Source organism: Centropristis striata, chromosome 6 (assembly GCF_030273125.1).
Source record: "Centropristis striata isolate RG_2023a ecotype Rhode Island chromosome 6, C.striata_1.0, whole genome shotgun sequence".
Lineage (NCBI taxonomy): Eukaryota > Metazoa > Chordata > Actinopteri > Perciformes > Serranidae > Centropristis > Centropristis striata.
The window spans coordinates 20388541-20410361 of NC_081522.1; the positions used below are offsets into that span (position 1 = coordinate 20388541).

The following is a 21821-nucleotide window of genomic DNA, read 5'->3' on the forward strand; positions in this document are numbered from 1 at the left end:
CAATACATGTGCATGTACATGAGTTATCCGTGCATATAAATGAGGGTTCTTTCATTAGAAATTGCTACTTTATATCAAACTTTAACTCCTCCTCTGTTGTTGATGCCCTAACCTAACAGATGCTTGGATGCTCCCAAAAAAAGAAAAGAAAAAAGTGAGTCAGGATAAATTGTCGCCACACCCAGTGAGTTTGAATGACAAATACATTTCCCACTCCTGGTTTCTTAGTGTCTTTGCCAGTCCCACATTCATATATGATGGACAGGCTGGATAAACCTATCAATAAGAGAGCCAGAGCCTTATAGTTAGGTTGTAGACTGAATAAACAGATGATTTGAATAGTGGTAGCCGGTCTGTAGTCACTCAACTAGACTCCACAGTACTCTTAAAGCTGATTTTAATATCTAGGACTATTTATGATGTAAACCTCAGAATGTTTATATTGGTATTTAGAGCAGTAATTTTTGTAAAAAGATAAACCTCTAAAATGATTATAGAATGCAACATATTTTTTTTAGCATCTCTGCTTCCACGCCACCTGTCCTTGTGAATGTGAACCTCGATCGCGTTTCTGGTGATGCGATCAACTCCAGTGAATCTTAATGTGTTATCTCATCCCTTGTTCCTGAGGAAGAGGCAGGGCAGGGAAGGGAGAGAGGAGCGGGTTGGTTGGAGGGAGGGGAGCTGGGGGAAAGGCGGAACAAACCGGTGTGCTCGGATACATGCTGTAGCTGCTCGCCCGCACTGCAGATTAACTCTTACCGTGCCGGGAGATGCAGCGAAACATGGTGAGTGGATTTTGTATTATTTTCCCTCCTTCACTCTGTATGCACATGGTTCGTTTAGTCAGCACCAGCACACTAAGTAGGCTAAGTGAGGCAGTGTGGCGTTTCTGGTGCTGGTCCTCTCCTGTGTGGACAGGTGATGCAGGTTCTGAGCATCTTAACAGACTGTAGGATCTCCTCTTCTCTCTCACACACTCGCACTCAGACACAGGCAGCACACACACTTGATGTTTAGCAGCTAGTCTCTGGTTATTCCGGAGCTATCCGGCGCTCAGGTGCTGAAACGGCTCGTAATCTGCAGGCAGCTGCAATCCGCTGCAATGCAAAGTCTTTGGTGGAAGTGTGGTCCTCCTGGTTGCGTCCTCGACCTGTTAAGAGACAGCATCCTAGCTCAACACGAGCTAACGAAGACATAATGATGCTCTTATGAAATGTTCCGGCAGTGTTCCCATAGGGAAAAAGTGACATAACAGTGAGGATACTTCATGTTTTTGTAACTGTAATTGCATCTTTGTAAAAAAAAAAAAATATATATATATATATATATATATATATATATAATATGCCATAGATCTCTGGTTGGATTTGTTCTGGGAATGTCTGAGAACAAGTGTCAGATCCACTTAAAGTTCTTCCCTCTTCAGCCATCATGTGAATCATAATGAATGAATGGGGCTCTTCTCCTTCAGCTCTTTGTAGCCGGCTGTACAGGTCACAGCCAAGCAGGGAGGCTGTAGTAGCAAAAGAATATGGGATTCCCTCTCTAAACACTGGTAGCATTGCCCAACTGAGGGTATTATCTGTTGGACTGGAGCAGTGCCAATGGCTTACAGACAGCAGTGCAGCCTCTAACTGAGCGCCAAAAATGTGTTGCCGGCCCTTTAAATTTAAATTTAAATTATGCAAAGTTTATTTCCCCTCTTTCTTGAGACAGTGTTTGAGGATGTGGATAAAGTTATCTTGATTGTTACCAGGCAGTGTGCAATGTGGACAGAGCAGTGTCACATCTATGCTCTTATGTTACCCCATAACATCAGGACATCTTGTTCTCTGTTTTAGCTTTAACACAAATTACTGCATGATGTCATATGCAGCCTTTAATAATTCTCCTGTGATTGTATTTCAAAACAATCCTCCACTTAGGATCTTTCTCACTGTTTAGGTGAGAAGACACTAATTGTCCCCCTGTACTCATGAATCCGCAGTCTTAAGGTTACACTCCTCGATTTATTAAGTACACTTTCCAGCCCTGGATTAGAGGGCTTGGCTTCTAAGGATTTCAGAGATGAGCTGTGTTTTTGCATAATGAGAGGAAAGTGAGAGGAGGACAGGGGGAGTAATGGGGGAGAGAAAGTTAAAAGGGGAAGAAGGAGAGCGAGAGGGTGAGGATTGTTGATGGGAAGGGGTGATGTATTCACAGTCCTCAACAGAGGACATTCACATAACCTTCAAGTGAAATGAGCTTGCAGCAGGCGCTGATACCACCCTGTACATGCATATGCATGCTCACGTATGCATGCATACATACATACATACAAGAAATCCGACCGACAACTATGTGGATTCACCTGAAATCCCAGTGTGAACATGCTGTCACTAGGAGACCAGAGACGGGCAGGGGACACATAGCAGTCAGTGTCCAAAAAATACATATTTGTTAAGATAAACAGAACATTTGTCAGTTCACTGAATAAACTCTGATTTTAGTACATTTCAGGTTCCACCAGGGAATAAATTTGCCCTTTAGTGTCCTTGCTCGATCAAAGGCAAATACCCCCCTCGGATGTGACCACACTCACACACTCCACTGGTCACAGAGTGAGGATTAGTCGTCCTCAGCCACATCACTGCACTATAGAGGACAATGGATGGGAAGAAAGAGCTTTCTTTGATCACATTTCATAAGCTCCCAGAAGAGGCATCTTTCAGTGTACTTTTATTCAAATAATGCACATGCTGTACCATCCTAACTGGCTCTTTTCTTTTAGGAAAGGACTGGTCAGAGCTTCTCCTGGCCGAAGCTCGCATAACAACTCTTCAGCCAGCAATCAGTCTCCCTGGGGATCACAAGGACGCCTCCTAAACTCAGCTCATTCCTCAACCTGCCACACAGGCTGTGTGTGTGGACTGAGGCCAGCCACTGTAGAAATGGGGCAGAGCGTAGGGATGTGCACCGCAGAGGCCGAGCAAAGAGTGTGCTTCTGAACGCTATGTCTGTACTTCTAAAAGGGAAGAGCTGTGGAAAACTATAGAAAACTCAAACCTCAAAGGAGCCGCACAGTATGACCTGCTGCTTTCCCACTTATGGTGACAGGGGCTGAAGCTGGCCACACATTTCTGTGTGTGTGTGTGTGTGTGCCTGTGTGTCAGTGTGTATCACACTGTATTGGGGTGTGTTTAACTTCAGTCCGGCCTCCCCTCTAGTCCAGAGGGAGGTTCTAGTGTGTGTCCTTCGTGTTTCCGGATGCAGAACATCCTCGATCAAAACTTAGACATGGCCACGGCTCTGCTCGCCGGTGAGAAGCTGAAGGAGCTGATCCTGCCGGGCTCCTCTCAGGATGAGAGGGGAGGGCTACTTGCCGGCCTCATGGTGCAGCTCAAACTGGAGCTACCCTTTGATCGAGTCGTCACTATAGGGACGGTTATCATCCCCATCCTGCTGGTCACCCTCGTCTTCACAAGGAACTTTGCAGGTGAGAGTTCTGCCACTAGAGGGGGTCCACTGCCACAGTAAACTGTCAAAGCAAGGGTTTCTAACAGCAGCAGTGTATTTTGAGTTTGCCATGCAGTGGTTTTCTTCTGTGGCAAATAGTGATAAGAAGAGATGAGGGAAAGAAGCATTGACAAGTGCATCAAAGGAGCAGACAGAGAGTGGGAAAGGTTAGAGAGTGACTGGAGATAGGAGGGGGAAGAGGAAGGTGTTTGGTGAGAAGGCTGCGTATGACGGGAGAGATGTTAGTTCACTGCTGAGTCAGGCTCTCTGCATAGCAGCATTAACCATCTGGGACTGAGTGTTTAACTTTAGCAGCAGAAAGATGTGGGTGTTTAGACAAGTTTTTAGTATTTCCTCCCTGGTGTGTTTTATAATGATACTAAGGGCATTGCCAAACAATAATGACTCAGCATCCTGCCCTCTGTGACTCGAACAAAGTCATGTCACTGCACATATTACCAGTAACATAATAATGCACGCTAGTTTTGAAAACGACACTTCGCTTGGTTCAAAAGATTAAAAGTGGACTTGGTGCAACCCTGACACAGACAGAACTGATAGAGAATAAATCTGACAGGAAGAAGTGCTCTCACTTCCTCTATCTGAGCCGGGCAGATCACCGCTTCAAAAAGCAGCGTGAGTGTTATCAGAGACACATCGCTTTGGGCGCTCAGATGAATGTTTCTTAAAGATTGTCAGAGGTACAGTAATCAAAAATGAAACTGATGCATGATATTTCCGAGAAAAATGTGAAATTTGAATATGTCATTCCAAGTTGTATTTACAAATTGGAAGTAAAGTTTAGTAAAAGTCTGTTGCACTTTGCAGAGCTAATGAATGGTTAGGCCTGCAGTCATAGACTTTATAAAGGAAGTTGATGTAGTTACAGTGACGTCTATCATTGGTTTGTGGACTATGGTTTTAAAGCATGGATGTATAATGAGAAGTGAACTGGATACAGCTTTTTTTTCTATCAAAGTGGTTCAGTGGCCCATGAAGCCAATAAAGTTGAACTCCACATATGAATTACTACTATCTTCCATCCATCTTGCACAATATGGGGCCCATAGAGCAGGTGCACTAGACTTTCGCCTGCCACAATGTAAGTCTATAGGGAAAAGTCTTTTGAGGGCTTGTTTGGAGGCGCTATCTTGTTTTGTTTTTTTATTACTCTAAGCTGTCCGAATTTAGACTCAATCACAAGGTAGACCAGTCCTAAAGCATACCCTGATTTATCGTCTTTCCATATGGGACCATAATTTACAAAATGAACATCATGCAGTATTGAAGAATACTTACAACTATTGATGTAGCCCAAAAACATGTTGGGAAATGTTTACCGAAGTAATAAATCAAGTGAGAAGTAGGGACATTTAGTCATAGACTTCTATACATACAGGCTTTCTTTTCTAACCGGTTAAGTCGCCCCCTGCTGGCTTTTAGACAGAATCCAGGTTTAAGGCCCTTGTGCATTGACTTCACTTTTCAGGCCTGAAGGTTACTACTAGGTTACAGTTTGACTCACAGTGCTCAGTGTAGTTGTTTGAATATGCAGTTTTACTGAATAATGGATGATTGCAACATAGATTTCAGGTATGTTTACCTTCTTTCACTTTTAGATAGGTGGTTTAGATAACATTGTTAAACTGACAAATTTGTTTAAACCTGCGTGTTTGTCTGCAACCTCACATGTTTTCACACTGCCATGTCGTGCCAACAAAATTCAAGAGCAAAATGCTATAGCTGTTGAGGGTGACGAGTGAAATTCTAAAATTAAACCCAGGATGTGACATTCTAATATTATTAATATATAATATGAGATTCAGTTTGTTTGTTAAAACGCCTGTAAAAGACATACCCAAAGTAAATTGAAAGCTGTTCTTGAATAGTTTGGAGTAAATCTGTGGTTTTGGTTGGTCACATTGGAAAGGTAACAGTCAGAATAACTGTAAGTGCTACTGATATTGAGTGACGGAACTTGAAACAAAGTGAAAAAATATTTTTTTATTTTCCACCTGAATATTTTTGGTAAATACAGGCCTGCAGATTATGATAGCTGGGACTTATTAGCTGAAAAACACAAAGGGGTCAAAGTATAAAATATTCCCTACTCCCAGTTCAAATTTGACGAAGATATCTCAAAAAATGAGTATTTTACACAGGTTTTTATAATTATCATAATATATTTTTGTATTTATGGTGGGTGGGACACAGGAACGCTAACAGGTTAAAGTTAATGTCCTGTGATTCTTTCTCTGTGTACTTTCCTCAGAGGAGTCCATATACTGTTACACACCACACAACTTCACCAGAGACCAAGCACTGTATGCAAGAGGCTACTGCTGGACAGAGCTGCGCGATGCTGCACCCGGTGTAGAGTCTCACCTTTGGCCTTCACTATTTGAACACAAGTTCCTGCCCTATGCCCTGCTGGCCTTCGCTGGAATCATGTACATTCCCGCTTTGGGCTGGGAGTTCCTTGCCTCTACACGGCTCACTTCAGAGCTCAATTTCCTGCTTCAAGAGATTGATAACTGCTATCATCGAGCCGCTGAGGGCCGGGCCCCAAAGATCGAGAAGCAGATCCAATCCAAAGGACCTGGCATAACTGAGCGAGAGAGGAGGGAGATCATAGAGAATGCAGAGAAGGAGAAGAGCCCAGAGCAGAACCTGTTTGAGAAATATTTGGAGAGACGAGGCCAAAGTAACTTTCTGGCTAAGCTTTACCTAGCACGCCACCTGGCTATTATCTGCCTCAGTTCCATCCCCATTTCCTACCTGAGCGTCTACTACGCCCGCCAAAGGCAGAATGAGTTCACCTGTGCACTGGGTGAGCCTCCAGACATTAGCAGCTATGCAGAGCTGAAGCTCAGGGTCAACTGTAAGCTGCCTGCTGTGCAGCTGCAGCGCATCATGGCGGCGGTAGATATCGCTCTGCTCTGCACCATGAACCTCATCATCCTGCTTAATTTGCTGCATTTGTTCGTGGTGCGCAAGTCCAACTTTGTGTTCGACAAACTGCATAAAGTGGGTATTAAAACACGGCGGCGCTGGCAGAAGTCTCAGTTCTGTGACATCAACATCCTGGCCATGTTCTGCAACGAGAACAGGGACCATATCAAGTCGCTGAACCGGCTGGACTTCATCACTAATGAAAGTGACCTCATGTATGACAATGTGGTCAGGCAGCTGTTGGCTGCGCTGGCACAGTCCAACCATGACGCTACACCCACTGTGAGGGATTCTGGGATACAAACACTAGATCCCAACATGGACCCATCTGATCTTGGCGTGGGAGAAATGGCTGGAGAGCCGCTGGTCATTAAACGGCCCCGCAAGAAGATTAAGTGGATCCCAAGCTCAAATCCTCTTCCTCAGCCATTCAAGGTAAGGCAGCTGACTGAGAACAATTTCCATGTCGTAATTCATCAACATTCATTCAGCATCAATAAGAGCAAAAGAAAAAAATCCAAACGTTCTGTCCTCTCGAAACAGAATAATACTTACTGTAAGAACTTGTTCACTGGAGCATACCAGTTCATATAAACAAGGATCATATGTCTGTTTAAGATGCTTCCAAATAAGCCATATGAGCTCTTGTTAAGGGCCTTTCTCTGAAGAGGCACAGGAAGTGGCCCTCATCTATGGTCCTTACGTGGGACTTCCAAAACATGTAGAACACTTCAATGTGGTTTTAGTCATTAACTTTGGCTACCTGAATTCAAGTTAAAGCTGTGATATAATGACCTTTTTGACCCCTTTCTGTCCTTTGTAAGGAACCTCTTACCATGACACGTCTGGAAAATAACACAAAGCCTGAAAAACCCAAACCAGTCAGACGAAAAACAGTGGTAGACAGCTTCACTACACCACTTTTTGATACCAAAAGCACACAATATCCTGCAATAAAAGGTATGCAGTACTATGTCCAGTGAGTCTGTGACTTGCTTTTTCATTTTATGTTCTACCCCCCTTTTCTAATTAGACTTTTTGGATTTTTAATCACAGATTTGAGTGGGATAGAGAAAAAGCACACTCGCAACTTCTCTTTGGACGTCCACCCATACATGCTGACCATCCGTAAGCCCAAGGTGGAGACCACAGCCGTAGAGCCTCTCCCCTCACAGCACAACATGGATACAGTGTACCTTGAAGGCACCCACACTATTGTACATGTGTCTGGTGCCATAACAGGTAAACCTGATATCTCCTTCACTTTTGCTTTTCTTGTCGTTCAGGCATTGACTGGATAAAGGAAGTGGACATAGCTGTCAAGACGTCACCCCTGCATGTTTATATTATATATTACGGACCCAGCAGTCAAAGTGGATGCTAAAAGGAGTCAGAAGGGTCAAATACTATTTGTTCCTTTGTAACTGTGAGACATATTTCACCCCCAGTCTCCCTTGTGTGCTGTGGAGATTCACAGACATACATATACATGCACCATGTTCATATTGCTAATCTCTAATTTTGTTGTTTTGTTATTTTGTTCATTTCTGGTTCAAAAACAGTGCTTTACTTTCAATACAGATCCTCTTGATTAATTTGTCTTGATTTCAAGTTGGTGGTGGGTCAATTTGACCCTGAACAGAAGAAGTGTGTCGTGTTAATTTATCAATTTCCTTCTTGTCTTTTCAGAAACTAAGGTTTGCACTCCAGAATCGACAAACACTGCCTTTTCTACAGTGACCCTGCCCACCACTTCTTACGTAAATGGCGTCAGCCCGAACCCTCCCTCCAGTGAGGACGCCCTGAGTCCAAAGTCTTCTCCTCTTCCTCCGCCTCCTCCTCCAAGGGAGCCCCTCACCCAGACAGAAAACCCTGACTGTCAGCCACCACCCCTGACCAGAGCACCTACACACCAGCTGCTGAGCATACATCACACTCTCTTTGAGGAAGATGAGGATGAAGAACGCCGTAGGGACAGACTGGCAGAGAGACCGGGGGAGCTCATCGCCGCTGGGGAGTGTTGAAGGAGGAGAAGAAGAGAAAGCACAGAGACACTACACTCTGCACACATGACCACCATGTCAATCAACTCCGCTCGTTATATTCACACACTTCTGTGATGGGTGGATTGAACAGTGAGGAAATGACATGAACTGTAATAGTCGTAAAAGCAAAATGACTCAACTTTCAGATGGGAAATTCGCTTGGAGAGGATAAGACAAAAGTTTGTGTATTAGATCATGACCAGAGTATTGCTGTAGGAAATGATGTCACATTCATGTCTCAGGATGACTGCGTACAGCTTAACACCCTCCAATGAAACCAGCAGTGATATAATTCAGCAGGGTGCTACAGTGCAGGGTCAAACAGCTATATAAAAAAGGGTTAAAGACAGGATGAGCAGCAGTGACAGATGAGACAGCTTCATAAAAGATTTTTAAAATAAAAAAAAAAGAAAGAAACACACCTTAGAGATGCATATCTGCAAAGAAGACTGCATTATAGCTTCAAACAAAATGTATTTTAAACACATATGATAATGCTTAGTCCCTTTATCCCAATAGCCAAGTAGAAAGGTAGCTCACGCAATACAGTTGAGATCTGCACAATTAATATGCAAAAGATCACAATATATTTGTGGCAATAATGTATGCGCTTACAATATCATACTTCACAGAACGCTACACATGTATAGACACTGTATATGACTCAGTGTTTGTGGGGTGTTACAAACAAATATAACACATGGCTTTATCATTGCCATTTCATCAGTGATTAGAAATGTGTATCAGATCTTGACTATATTTGCACGTCATTAATAATAGGTAAATTGGCATATTATATAAAGGAATAGGAAAAGAACAGACTACAATGAAAGGGTGGCGTTGTGAAGTGACGTGCAGCTACAATATTGGTAAAAAAATTGTCAGATTTGTCTAATAGGTAGCAGATATCTCGAAAGGAATGCAGTGATATTGGTGTTTTCTTCTTGAAGCAGCTCCAAAATGATGAATGGAGCTGGGCTCGCTGGTAAAGTATGTGACTTTCTGTGTTCTGCTGGCTTCTTGTGGGAGTGCTGTGATGTGAAGTAAATGAAGTGATGAGTAGATGTTAAATCGTTCCTCACTTGAAGGCATATTACATGGTGGCGAAGCTTTTGATTGCCATCTGCTGTCTCTGACACAAACTAAATTTCTTTCAGTAGCTCTGCCCTGGCTCACATTGTGCCAACATCTGCTATGAAGGAATTAATAGTTAGAATAGCTGGTCTGTTATGTGTAGTAGAAACAAAGCATATAGGGTATGTTAGCACTTTTCACAGGGAACAAACGAGTGGACAAGGGGATGGAGACCTACCACAACCTCAACATACATTTACAGGAACCTCAATAAAGGAACTGCCTGCACTGACTTACACACCAATATGACATCTACTGTAGAAGACATTAGTGCTGTCATCAGGGGTTTACCTACAGTAAAGGTAGACCTATGCATACTCATGTTTATTTTCTAGGGCATTCATAAGCATACGTGGTGAGAGACAGCAGTTTTTCCCACAGCAGCTTCCAGTTATCTTTAAGTGGAAATAACAAACAATCCACCTCATTATCATGACACAGATTGGGTCAAAATCCCCTTGTTAGACTACTCAAGCACACTAATTGCATCCAAAAGCACTTTAAGACTTGTAGCACGAGTGCGTGTGAGAGCATGTTATATGTTGGAAGCACAGCTCTGCTTATAACTGATTTTCCGTGTAGATTTTAACATTAAGACAGTCTGAGAGGTCAAATCTGCGACAGTCTTAATGCTATTGGAGAAAAGAGTCCAGACTTTGATTGTACTGTGTGAAACGCTGTAATGGAAAGTAATTAAAAACATTTTCACTATATAAAAAAAAAGAAAAGTTTGCGTCCTGATGACTACATGTACCAGAATGCACAGCGGCTGTCAGATTCAGCCGAGCACGGTTACTGCTGTACTGGCGAGGAGCACACTGGCGTACGGGCTGGCTTGCTCGGTAAGTTGTTCATATTTGTTTGCAGACAACTATCGTGTACATAGGCAAATATCTTGTACTTGATAATGTCAGCATTTGTTTTGAACTGTTCCGTTTCAGTGTGTATTATTTGACGAAATTCTTACCGGACATTAGCTTGAGTTAGCTGTTAACATCATCCGGTAGCTAGCCAAACCGATGAGCCTTCAGTAAACGTTCAATGTGTAGCAGCCCCGTACCTGGAAGTAACGTTAGCTAGTTTGTAAAGCCGCCCCGGCTTTTCTTCTTTAGCTCCGCAAGCCTTTTGTGTTTCTAACATTTACTCCGAAGTATAGCCTCGTTGGAGATAACGCTACCTCTTAGATATACTGTCATAAATCAGTGGCAGTCACCACTTTTCCCATTGACGTTACAGCGTTATTAGCTGCGGTAATACTGCGTTTACACTTAAAGCAACGTCAGCAGTAACGCTGTAACTTACTGTTGCAAGCTGTGTGTCAGTGAACGTCTCACTGTTTAGCGTTAACGCGTGTCATCCTTTCTGTCACACGCAGCTTTCAGTGCTTCAAACATGGATCAAGACAACAATTCAGAGGTTTGTAACACTTGCTATCATTGTGTTATTGTGAAAGAGACAGAGTGTGAGTGAGGAGATATTTTTGACTGATGCTTTGCCAGCTACTCATACAGGAGTAAGAGGACACACCGTGCAGCTCTGTTTTTTAGTTTAAAGACACATATCGTCACACTGTTAAAATAATCGCCTAAGTCATTTTTTGTCAAAATTGTTGTTGTTTTGTTTTTTACCTAAATTATCTCCTCATGACGCCGGCCACCTATGGTAAAATCGCCTACATCCTCAGTTGATCAGATTATGTGATTTTACCCCTTTAAGATCACTTCTTTGACAATTTGCCACATTCACAGGCATCAGGAAATAACCCAGCAAAGAGCTTGAGGGAGATTGTTTAGTTATCAGTTTAGTTTATCAGTGTTTTATTGTTGACACTAATATTGGTAACACTTTACTCTAAGGTGTCTACATAAGAGTGACATGAGCGTGTCATAAACATGACACGGGATGTGTCATGAACATTAATGACACTTTGAAGTAACATTAATGCTCATGATACTTGTCATGTCATGTTTCTGACAGGCTTGTGTGACTCTGATGTAGACACCTTCAAAATAAAGTGTTACCATATCTTGCTTAAGTCACAAAGGCATGTTCAAAAATTGCCTAAATCATTTATTTCTCTTAAGTTACATAATTTACACACAGTGTTATTACTATGCCAATAGCCATCCTTTGTTACACCCTTTTTGAGTGAAATGATCAATACATGTCATATGTTACACTTTTTGTGAATTTTTTTGTGTTTCCTGCAAAACTTGAAAAAATTAGTTAGGCGATTATTTTAACAGGGTGACGATATGTTAGTCTGTTACTTTCTTGTTTAAGTTGTTGTTCAACCGTTACAGTTGTAACAGTTGTCAAATACTGTGCAATCAATCCGTCTTTCTCAACTGCCTAGAATTGGGCAGGTATAATCTCTTAACCCTGGGCTGATGTAAACATGCCCTCTGCCTAAGATATTGTTTGCTGTTTTCATGTTTGACAGGATGAGTCAGTTGGCCCATCGGAGGACCCTTCAGAAGAGGAACTGCCTTGTCTACCTCCAGGGCTCTGTAAGCTTTTTTTTTCATACAGCATGTATGTTGAAAGATACTGTGGTACTTTTATATGACTGTTTGCCAAGTCATGTCAAGTCATGTCTTTGTTACGCAAAATTTCACATCATAATTTTTTTTTTTAAAGTTGACTGCGACTGGATAGTTAATCAAGCTGACAGTTCATGACAGCAGCATTTTTAATTTAGATACTAAATCTGCATGACACAATAAGGAAAGTCTTACAAAGAGTGTGCTCTCTACAAGAAGGGGATGGGCTACTTCCTGGAGTAGACTATCATAACATAACGACACATCATACCTTTAGAATGCAGTTTGGTTTATTTCAGATGCAAATTCATGTGCTACTGGTTTTGTTACTGTCCTCACTAGAGTTTAAAATACCTTTTTGTAATGATTCCAGATCAACAGACTAAAAAATCTCTTGTTTAGCTGGACATGGATGTTGGGCTGGACTTTCTATAGTTTACTAAAAAAGAAACTATTCTCCATCGTTAGCAGAGATTCTGAAAAATAAATTGCTGTAAAATTTAAATATTCTTCCCTTAAACCTTCTGGACCGTTCAGCAATTTCAGGGTGTGTATTTCCTGTCCTGCCCTGTGGTGTTGTTTTTCATTGCAGTTTATAAGTCCTGCACCTTCATGGAAACAGCACAATAACAGAGGGAGCTCAGAAATGTATTTCGTGCAAAATAATACAGTCATTCATTATCCGCAACCGCTTATCTGAACTTGGGCCTCTGGGGCTGGAGCCAATCCCAGCTGACATTGGGCGAGAGCCATAAATCATAAAAAAGAAGAAATTCAAGTTGATTTTTACTGAATAAAATTGAATCTTTATATATAAAACAGTTTTACAAGGGGCCACAAGTGTTACTAATTATGTGCAAATTGTGTGTGCTCCAAATGCTGTACATATTGAACTTTTTTTTTTTACCTTGTTCTCTCCTCTCTGCTCTGTGTAAACAGCGTGCAGTTCAGGCAAAGTTTCACTGAATTTTTCTCACATGATTGTTGGTCTCAGCAGAGTCATTTATCACTTCCCAGTTGTGCTGAGTAGCACATAATTTAATTTAATTTTTGCAGGATCTGGTTTGTGTAAATGATTTATTTTTGCTAAAATTTTAAATGAGACATGTTGTATAAAAGGATTTTGCTTGATTTATTCAAGGACTGTTTGATATTTGAAAGATGAAGATAATTTCAAATTTATCAGCTATGATGGTATTGATAAATGGTGACATTTTGGCTTGAAGTTGTAGCATTCAGTGGGTAGAAGTTATAGTTTCTCCTCTTTGTTCTTGCTCCTCTTTAATAACTGTCTCTGTTGTCCCCGTCTAGCTGATGGTGAAGCAATGAAGCTGCTGTGGCAGTTGCGGTCCCAGCGTCGCCAGCCGTCCCCTGATCTCCCTGAGACAGTGACCCGTCTTACTGCCCCAGACGGCAGCGTCTTATACCTGGTGGGCACTGCCCACTTCAGTGACAGCAGCAAAAAGGATGTGGCCACGGTGAGTCAATGAGAATATACAGCAGGATTTTTGCAATATACTCTGCCACTTACACCCTCTTAAAATGTGATATGCTGTGAATTGTCAGTAAAATAATGGACTAACTCTGTGAATGTGGAGAAGTGCTGTAGAGTAGCACCTTGAAGGTTATTTGGCCCGCCTGTATAAACTGTAATTAGGTTGGCATCTCTCTATTGCCAAGAATAATCTTGTCTTCCTTTTTTCCACATTGATTTTTTTTTGTCTTTCCTACCTCCCCCACTGCTCAAATGCAATTTGTCTCTCTCCTACCCTCTTATGCTCTCTTATTCTGTCTCTTATCTCACATGCCCACTGTTCTGTCTCCACCTCACACAGACGATCCGCGCTGTGCAGCCAGACGTGGTGGTGGTGGAGCTGTGCCAGTACAGGGTGTCTATGCTGAAGATGGACGAGAATACACTGCTGAGGGAAGCCAAAGACATCAACCTGGATAAGGTTCAGCAGGCCATTAAACAGGTCAGGCTTTTCAGAAAGATGGGAATTAACAATTTGGTAAACAGAATGCATACTACTTGTAGTGGCAATTTTGTCCGAAAAAATAACAAAATTAAACTTAAAACAAACTTAATCAAAATGCCACTGATGCACCATGAGCGTGTGGTGTACGCAGGCAAAGAAGGTGATGTCCATACATGATTGATAGATCCAAAGGTTTATTTTGTCCATTGCGAGCAAGCAAACAAAAGAACAAAGAAACATGGCTCCTGCTGCCTCTCTTTGCGCTGGTAAAAAACCATCGGCCCACCCCGGTGACAGCCTTCTGCCTACCCACCTACCTATATAACATCAGGCGCCCATGGTGCCAACCCAAATTCCATAATACGCAAAATATAATATGTAAACTAAATATGCTAAACAATAATGATGATTAAACTAAACAATTAACTAGTAAAACAAAATATTATCAAAATAAACAAACGTCTAGAATAATCAAACAATACTCATTATTAATAATAAACTAAACAGACAACTTAATACTACAAGAACTAAATAGCTCCAACACTACTGTAAGTGTAACAACTTATCTGTGTTTCTGTGAAAGCTTATTTCTATCCTCTGTGTTTGTCAGAATGGGCTGATGTCGGGCCTCATGCAGATTCTCCTGCTCAAAGTTTCGGCCCACATCACAGAGCAGCTGGGCATGGCTCCAGGAGGAGAGTTTAGGGAGGCCTTCAAAGAGGTGAGACATACACAAAATACGTTATTTTGTTTTCATATTTTTGTGTTTATTTGTTTCCTGTTTTTTTAATTCTTGACATTTTTCTTTCCACACAGGCTGGACAAGTGCCGTTCTGCAAGTTTCACCTCGGGGACAGGCCGATCCCTGTGACGTTCAAGAGGGCCATTGCTGCTCTCAGTCTGTGGCAGAAGGCCCGCCTGGCGTGGGGCCTTTGCTTTCTGTCAGATCCAATCAGGTATGAGCTCACCTTAGTCACTTTATATCATACCACTTGGTGTTGTAAGAATATCTCTCTCTGTATCTAGACACTGTATCGCAGTCTATACACTATACACTGTACTGGTCAAAAGTTTTAGAACACACCAACTTTTCCAGAATTGAATTGAAAATGATGCAGTTTAATGTCTCAGTGTACTCTAAAATTAATGCACATTTGTAACATTTTAAATTCTTTATTGAGCATGATAGTGTTTTGAAAGTAAAAAAAATATTCAAAATCACATTTTATGTTGGACTAAAGGACTAAAAAAAGACACAAAATGACCAAAAAAAAGACACAAAATGACAAAAAAGACACATAAAGACACAAAATGACTAAAAAAAGACACAAAATGACTTACAAAGACATGAAAAGAATTAAAAAATGGACAAAATAGCCCAAGACTCCATAGAGTTAAGTTGTTAACCCACTTCTTGTTCCCTGAAAAAGGCCTACTTGTATAATTCTGAAATGTACATTATTTTTCAGTTTTGGTTAAGCTTACCTTTTTTTATTTACCTCTGGCAGTTCACCACATACCTTTGGACCCTTTCAAGCTGTTCATTGGACTTTAACTGCTTGAATTTCAATAAAAAACTGGAAAAATTGGGGTGTTCTAAAACTTTTGACCAGTAGTGTACATCTAGACACTTGTGATGTCACAAGGTGATCGATATGAATGTCATCCCCTGATTCCTCAACCAAAAATATGGTTATTACTAAATTTTGAGAAAGCTGTTTGTAAATTGGAAGGATGTTCACAGAATCACATTCAAGTATTTTTAGCCAAGTCAAGCACATGAACTAGAAATGGGTTTGAAACATGCTATTTAATGGTCTTTGTGGAAATGGTGAACAAAAGCAAAGGTTTAAAAAAGTATAAATATAAGCAGTTCTTGCCCTGAAGAAAATGCAGCTAGTGGCTGTGTGAGCATCATGACTATCAGTCTTTCTGTGTAGAACTAGGGAATATGCGCCCACACATATTTTACAGAGTACATGCAACTCTGCCAATTTTTTAAATTGCCGGTGTCTGTGAGATGTGAGTGGAAGCTTTCTGTATAAAGTGATTGTGTGTTTATCTTCTGACATCTCTTAGAATGAGCCTGTTACATACTCTTATGTATAAAATGGTGTTGCTGAGCGAGGGAGATCAAAACAAAATATATGCCTCAGTGTATGTTTTGTAAAGCAATTTTCTCTCCACTCACTATAACTGTGCCCAAATGCATCTTCTGAATTTTGCATCTAATATCTAACTAATGTCACCTTAAAAATAATACAATATTAAAGGACAGGCATTGTTTATATCTCGTACATAAAGAGTTTTTAAAAAAATGTTTTTTAAACGCATAAATGCAAACTGCAGACTATATCCGTCCCAGCACATTTCTACTGTTTGTTCCTCATTTTTCACTTTAAACTGTCATGACCAAAATACCTTATGAACAGAAAACAGAAATGTCTTCTCCTTCCTACTGTATGTTAACACCAGCGACTGTGTGCCTTGTTTTTAGTAAAGAGGACGTAGAGAAGTGCAAACAGAAGGACCTGCTGGAGCAGACCATGTCAGAGATGATCGGCGAGTTTCCTGCTCTGCACCAAACCATCGTGGCTGAAAGAGACATCTACCTCACACACACGCTCCGCCAGGCTACACGCTGTGTGGAGTCCCCTCATAACGCCCAGAGTGCGTATAACACTGTTCAATAAGCTAATAATCACATAGATCTCACAGACATACGCATAAAATTCTTTATTTATTCATTTTCAAAACATCCAGGTACATAACAACCCAAACAATTACCCCCTCCTTCCCAACCCCCACCCCCAAAGCACGTTAGGGAAGAAAAAAAAAAAAAAACAGACAGAAGTAAAAAGAAAAAAGGTGAAAGCTGTACTCTGCAGTATAACAACAGTTTCTATGGCCATCTGTGACTGTATAAAATTATACTTATTTATATAAATTATAGACAAATAAATGTTCAAACATAATCAAGATATCGATACACATAAAATTCTGCATCGCCTATTGATTTTTTTTGTTTTACATTTACATTGCTCATTAGAATTAAACATTAAGTGGTTGGAGGTGTATTGCACTGTTTCAGTTTTATTGTCAGAAATGCAAACCTGTGCTCGATGGAGTTAAAAAGTAAATGAGACGTGTCAACTTACTGCATATATCTTTCATATCTGTTACTCAAATGTTGCGTAATTAACCTACCATTAATGACAATATGGTTTGAATGTGACTGATAATGAAAATGCTGAGTCATATTGCATCCATGTTGCATTCATGTCGTGATCACAGGAATTTGTACTCTGTGAATCATATTGTCATTTTTCAGCAGTGCATTTGTTCTGGATAATTTATGCATTGTCACAAAGGGGAAATTCCACACATCCAGGGCTTGTTTGCCCGTCATTTATACTGACATTTCTCCGGGGTGTTTTTGTTAATTCGTTTTAGTCAAGAAAAACCCTGTGGTTTTGTACATGGTGATGGAAATGTAAAGAATATGTTGTTGTGGACTTGTTGATTGTTTCTGTAACTGAACATTATATACTCTCTTTTTCTATAGAAGTGCCTGCTGTGGTGGTGGGAGTTGTAGGGATGGGTCACGTCCCTGGCATAGAAAGAAACTGGGAGAAGCACCTCAACATTAATGAAATCATGAGGTGAGTTGGTCTCGTTTTGACACTATAAAGCTCTAAATAAAGTTGACTTGACTGTGTTACAGAAAGTCAATAATAGAAACATACTTCCACTGTATCCTGACAATCCCACAGCTGCTCAATGTGTCTGTCTGACTCTTCCTCAGCGTTGCACCTCCCTCACGTTTTGGCTGGGTGTTGCGCACAGTCATCAAGGGTGTGATGATGGGAGTGCTGGGATACGCCTGTTACCGTGCTGGAGGGAGTTTAGGTAGAGTCTTGCTGACTTTACCTGCAGTCCAATCTATACTGGAGACCCTGCGGCCGCCCCCTGCTCTAAGCCAACAGTGACACGACCTTTGATCTATTAAAACAATGCATTTTTCACACAATGGCCTTAAAACAGGAGGTGAGGCTGGAGGAACGGTTTCACCAGCCCGCACTATGAACTCACAAGGACCTCAGGGGGTGAGGAGCCTCCCACCTCGTATTGAAGTCCCTGTAGATGCAGCAGGGCCGTACTGCCAAAGAAACCATGACAGTACTCTTCATTTTCTTTCGGATTTTGTGCAAATCATGCATTTTGTAAGGTTAACAAATGCCAATAACTGCTTTTGAATAGATTTACATTTCCCCCACCATTCCTTTAAATGACAGAGTATCATCAGAATCATATTCAGTCACAAGCCCTCATATGACTGAGGCATTCTTTCGAGAGGCAAACTTTTCTACCGCTGTCTCCTTACTCCTTCCTCTTTTCTGGTGCCAGCCAGCATTTTTGGGTAATTTGCCCATTTCAAGTCCAGCACTTTATAAGAGAGTCTTGTACTGTACATGCAGAGGATGGAAGGGAAAAGAAAGTACAATATCAGGTCAGTCACTATACTCATAAATCATAAATGTATTCTAGGAATCATTTTGGTGCATTGAGGGACCATCATGGTGTGAGTCAATCCTGGAACCCATCGGCTGTTGTCTGATGACGATTAAGCTTCTGGGAGCAATGACTTAATATTTATGGGGTTTGCGTGTCCAGGCCTAGATTTCCTCTTTGTGCACTGATCATTGTTTCCAGTCCGATTAGCAACCTGAGATGCGAGAATGGAGTTTGAGTTGAGGCGACGTCTACGACCACATTGTTTCACTCGTAGCAAGTTTATTTTTTACACATGGCCCGAAGAGAATCATTAGTTCTTATAATTTTATCAAAGACAATTTTGTAATCTGGCTTTGAAAACAATTTGTTTCTTTTATTACATGAGTCAAATATACACAGACATAGGAACTTTTTGGTAGGTTTTGTAGATCCAGACAACACTTCAGCTGATCTCTATAAGCAGATACCTGCATATGAATGCAGATACATTGTCAGACATGAACCGATGGTTTCCAAGATTGCATTTAAGCCAACGCTCTAGACCTCCTTTGCTCTCCACATGGACTGTTTGCCTGCATGCAACCAAAGCCTGCTCAAACGTGATTGATCAGAAAACGATTGATCGGAAACCAGCATACCATTCTGATATGAAAATCTTGTCATGTTGCCTACAGATTCTGCATTCATAAGAAGTATTTGTTAATAGAAATTAGGTTTGAGGCAAATGTAAAAAATGTCTGAATTTGGAAATTTTCTTAATTCATGATAAATCTATCATTTCAAATGCAAATATTTCACATCAGACAAATGATTTCCCACGGGGCACGGTCCTGCCCACATCAACAGACAAGTGCCTCATATTGCAGCAGTAAGGGCTAATGGTGAATTAAATAGAATGGTATAAATGTGTGTTATATGCATCTTACACATACTGCAACCAAATGGTCAATGCAATTTTCTAATACTCTGTCTTTATATGATAATACAATAGGCCTATTTTATAAATAGTGTTGCCCTAAATATAAACCATGCACTAAGTGTTGTCTTGGCTTCAGTGAAAATGGTACCATAGCCCCTTCATTTTCTGCTCACATCATCATAAATTCAGCATAGACCTGACGCAGGACAGGCTTTAACGTGCCTCAGGATGAGCAATGCAATTATCTTGTAATTTGTGTGTTTGATTGTATCTCCAATATGAGACACTCTGGCATATTGGCTTTAACTGGCTCCATCTGTGCGTAAGCGTTCATATACTTGACACAAAAATATGCATCTTGTACAGAAAGACGTCTTTAAAAACCTCCACACATGAACATCTGTCATTCAGCACACCAGCTGTTTGTACTTTTATGATATATGCATTATCACTTGCCAGTCAGATTGTAGAATGGGGATTGAAGTGTTATAATGAAATTTGTTTCCATCAAATTGAGGATTGAACGTCAACGTAACAATTTCTTAGTGGAATTCCCATCCATGAAAATTTGTTATGGACTTGTTTGGATGATGATGAAGGAAACTGACAGTTTAGATTTGTGAGAGTTGGGAGGTAAAGCCTTATACTGCTATCACTGCTGCCTTTGACCCTCAGATCGCCTCCTCTGCTGAGGCTTTATATTACCAACACTGACCTGCATCCATAGTACAGAGCTTCTTATTGCACGTGTAAAAAAAAAAAAATGGCAGAACGGCATGCCTGGAGTGTTTGTTACTGTATGTGGGAGATGTCCCAATAAATCCAACAGCCTGAACAAGGTATTTACATGGTTACAAGACCAGAAACCAACATCAATTTCCAGGTATTCTCAATCCTAGTTTTAAGTGATTTTTAATGTACAGTACTGGAATAATTTAGATGTATTTATAAGAGATATAAAAGGAGTTAATTTGCTGTCTCTAATTTATGAAATGGTCAAATTGACTAATATGGGACATGAGTGCAGTAAATGAAGCCGTGCCACAAACAATATTAAACCACTTGCAAGTCATCCACACATTAAACTAACTCAGACAAACAGTCTTCCAATTAATGAAAACATGATCTTGCTTAAGTAAGAGATGAGGATGTTGGGAACAGAAGTCATGCCTCTCAGTCCCTCAGCAGTATAATATAGTTAAACATTATGTGTCTGTCTGTCTGTCCCCCAAATAATTTCCCAAAGGTGTTATCTATAGTATGTTTGAGAATTGCCAAGTGAAAACTGTATGAATGCCTGTTTGCTGTAACGTTTGTTGACCCATACCCTCGTGTGGCATTGTTAACAAACCAAACATTAAATCCTAACTTCTGTTATGAATTATTAAAAGATTTTAATTAAAGATTAACTGTTAATTGTCTCAAAAACATTTTTAACCCTGTTACATTACATTAGCTGCCAAGACTTTAATGCACTCGATAATTATTAAGTTAAGCTATTAAGGCTGATTAGGTATACGGAAGCCCATGTCTGCCTGTTTAAGAAAGAAAAAAAACAAATATATATATATATATATATATATATATAATTTTAGCTTTTTGATGGAAAAAAAAGATCCTTTACGTCATAACAAGGAAGTCAAAATATTGACTTAGTATCTCTAATCACATCTGTATTATTAAAAAAGTGATTTAGGATCTCAATATTATGATAAACTTTCTCAAAATAATGAGTCACTCACAATAATGACTTATCTCAAAATATTTTTCTTTTAAAGAAAATAAATAATTACTTGTTCCTGTTTCAAATCAAGAGAAACTGTCTTTTTTATGTAGGCCTGTTATCACAAGGCTAATTTCAAGTCGTTATTTTTTAGAAAATGTCTTACAGGTTTTGCAGTACTAAGTCATTATTTTGAGATAACTAATTAATTTCAAAATACTAATAAGTTATTATTTCGAGAAAGTTATACGTGATTTACTATACTACTATTTTCGCTTCCTATAGCACATTTTCCACATCACATTTATCGGAAATGGTCTGGCATAAGTTTCCTAAGGACCAGAGTCTAGTCATTTTATTTTATTTTATTAAAATGATGTATGTAGCTGAATATAAGGAATGATTTGATCAAATGATGACGATAACGTTATTATCTCAACCTTGCTAACTTGCATTGATTTTAGTTTGGTCCCAGACAGTTCCGTGGCTGTGTCCCAAAGTCAAGGAAGGATG

General features: G+C 40.4%; 2 protein-coding genes across 2 annotated transcripts; both read left to right on the plus strand.

The window, feature by feature from the left end:
• The first annotated feature begins 598 nt into the window (after positions 1 to 598).
• panx2 (pannexin 2) lies at positions 599 to 8765 on the plus strand. The gene is made up of 6 exons (XM_059335208.1): positions 599 to 788; positions 2774 to 3478; positions 5771 to 6885; positions 7275 to 7410; positions 7507 to 7692; positions 8140 to 8765. The coding sequence occupies exons 2-6, from the start codon at positions 3250 to 3252 to the stop codon at positions 8472 to 8474; spliced, it is 2001 nt and encodes a 666-aa protein (XP_059191191.1). The 5' UTR covers positions 599 to 788; positions 2774 to 3249; the 3' UTR covers positions 8475 to 8765.
• Positions 8766 to 8914: 149 nt separating this feature from the next.
• Positions 8915 to 21001, plus strand: trabd (TraB domain containing). Its single transcript, XM_059335209.1, has 10 exons — positions 8915 to 10471; positions 11005 to 11045; positions 12073 to 12139; positions 13484 to 13650; positions 14008 to 14148; positions 14762 to 14872; positions 14968 to 15107; positions 16649 to 16821; positions 17717 to 17813; positions 17957 to 21001. The coding sequence occupies exons 1-10, from the start codon at positions 10378 to 10380 to the stop codon at positions 18138 to 18140; spliced, it is 1215 nt and encodes a 404-aa protein (XP_059191192.1). The 5' UTR covers positions 8915 to 10377; the 3' UTR covers positions 18141 to 21001.
• Positions 21002 to 21821: the final 820 nt, after the last annotated feature.

Bases quoted from the DNA above. Each gene is read 5' to 3' on its own strand.
- panx2 (XM_059335208.1), top strand. From the start codon at position 3,250: ATGCAGAACATCCTCGATCAAAACTTAGACATGGCCACGGCTCTGCTC. The intron at 3,479-5,770 runs GTGAGAGTTCTG...TACTTTCCTCAG, and splicing joins CTTCACAAGGAACTTTGCAG to AGGAGTCCATATACTGTTAC. The intron at 7,693-8,139 runs GTAAACCTGATA...TTGTCTTTTCAG, and splicing joins TGTGTCTGGTGCCATAACAG to AAACTAAGGTTTGCACTCCA.
- trabd (XM_059335209.1), top strand. From the start codon at position 10,378: ATGTACCAGAATGCACAGCGGCTGTCAGATTCAGCCGAGCACGGTTAC. The intron at 16,822-17,716 runs GTGCGTATAACA...CTTTTTCTATAG, and splicing joins GTCCCCTCATAACGCCCAGA to AAGTGCCTGCTGTGGTGGTG. The intron at 17,814-17,956 runs GTGAGTTGGTCT...ACTCTTCCTCAG, and splicing joins AACATTAATGAAATCATGAG to CGTTGCACCTCCCTCACGTT.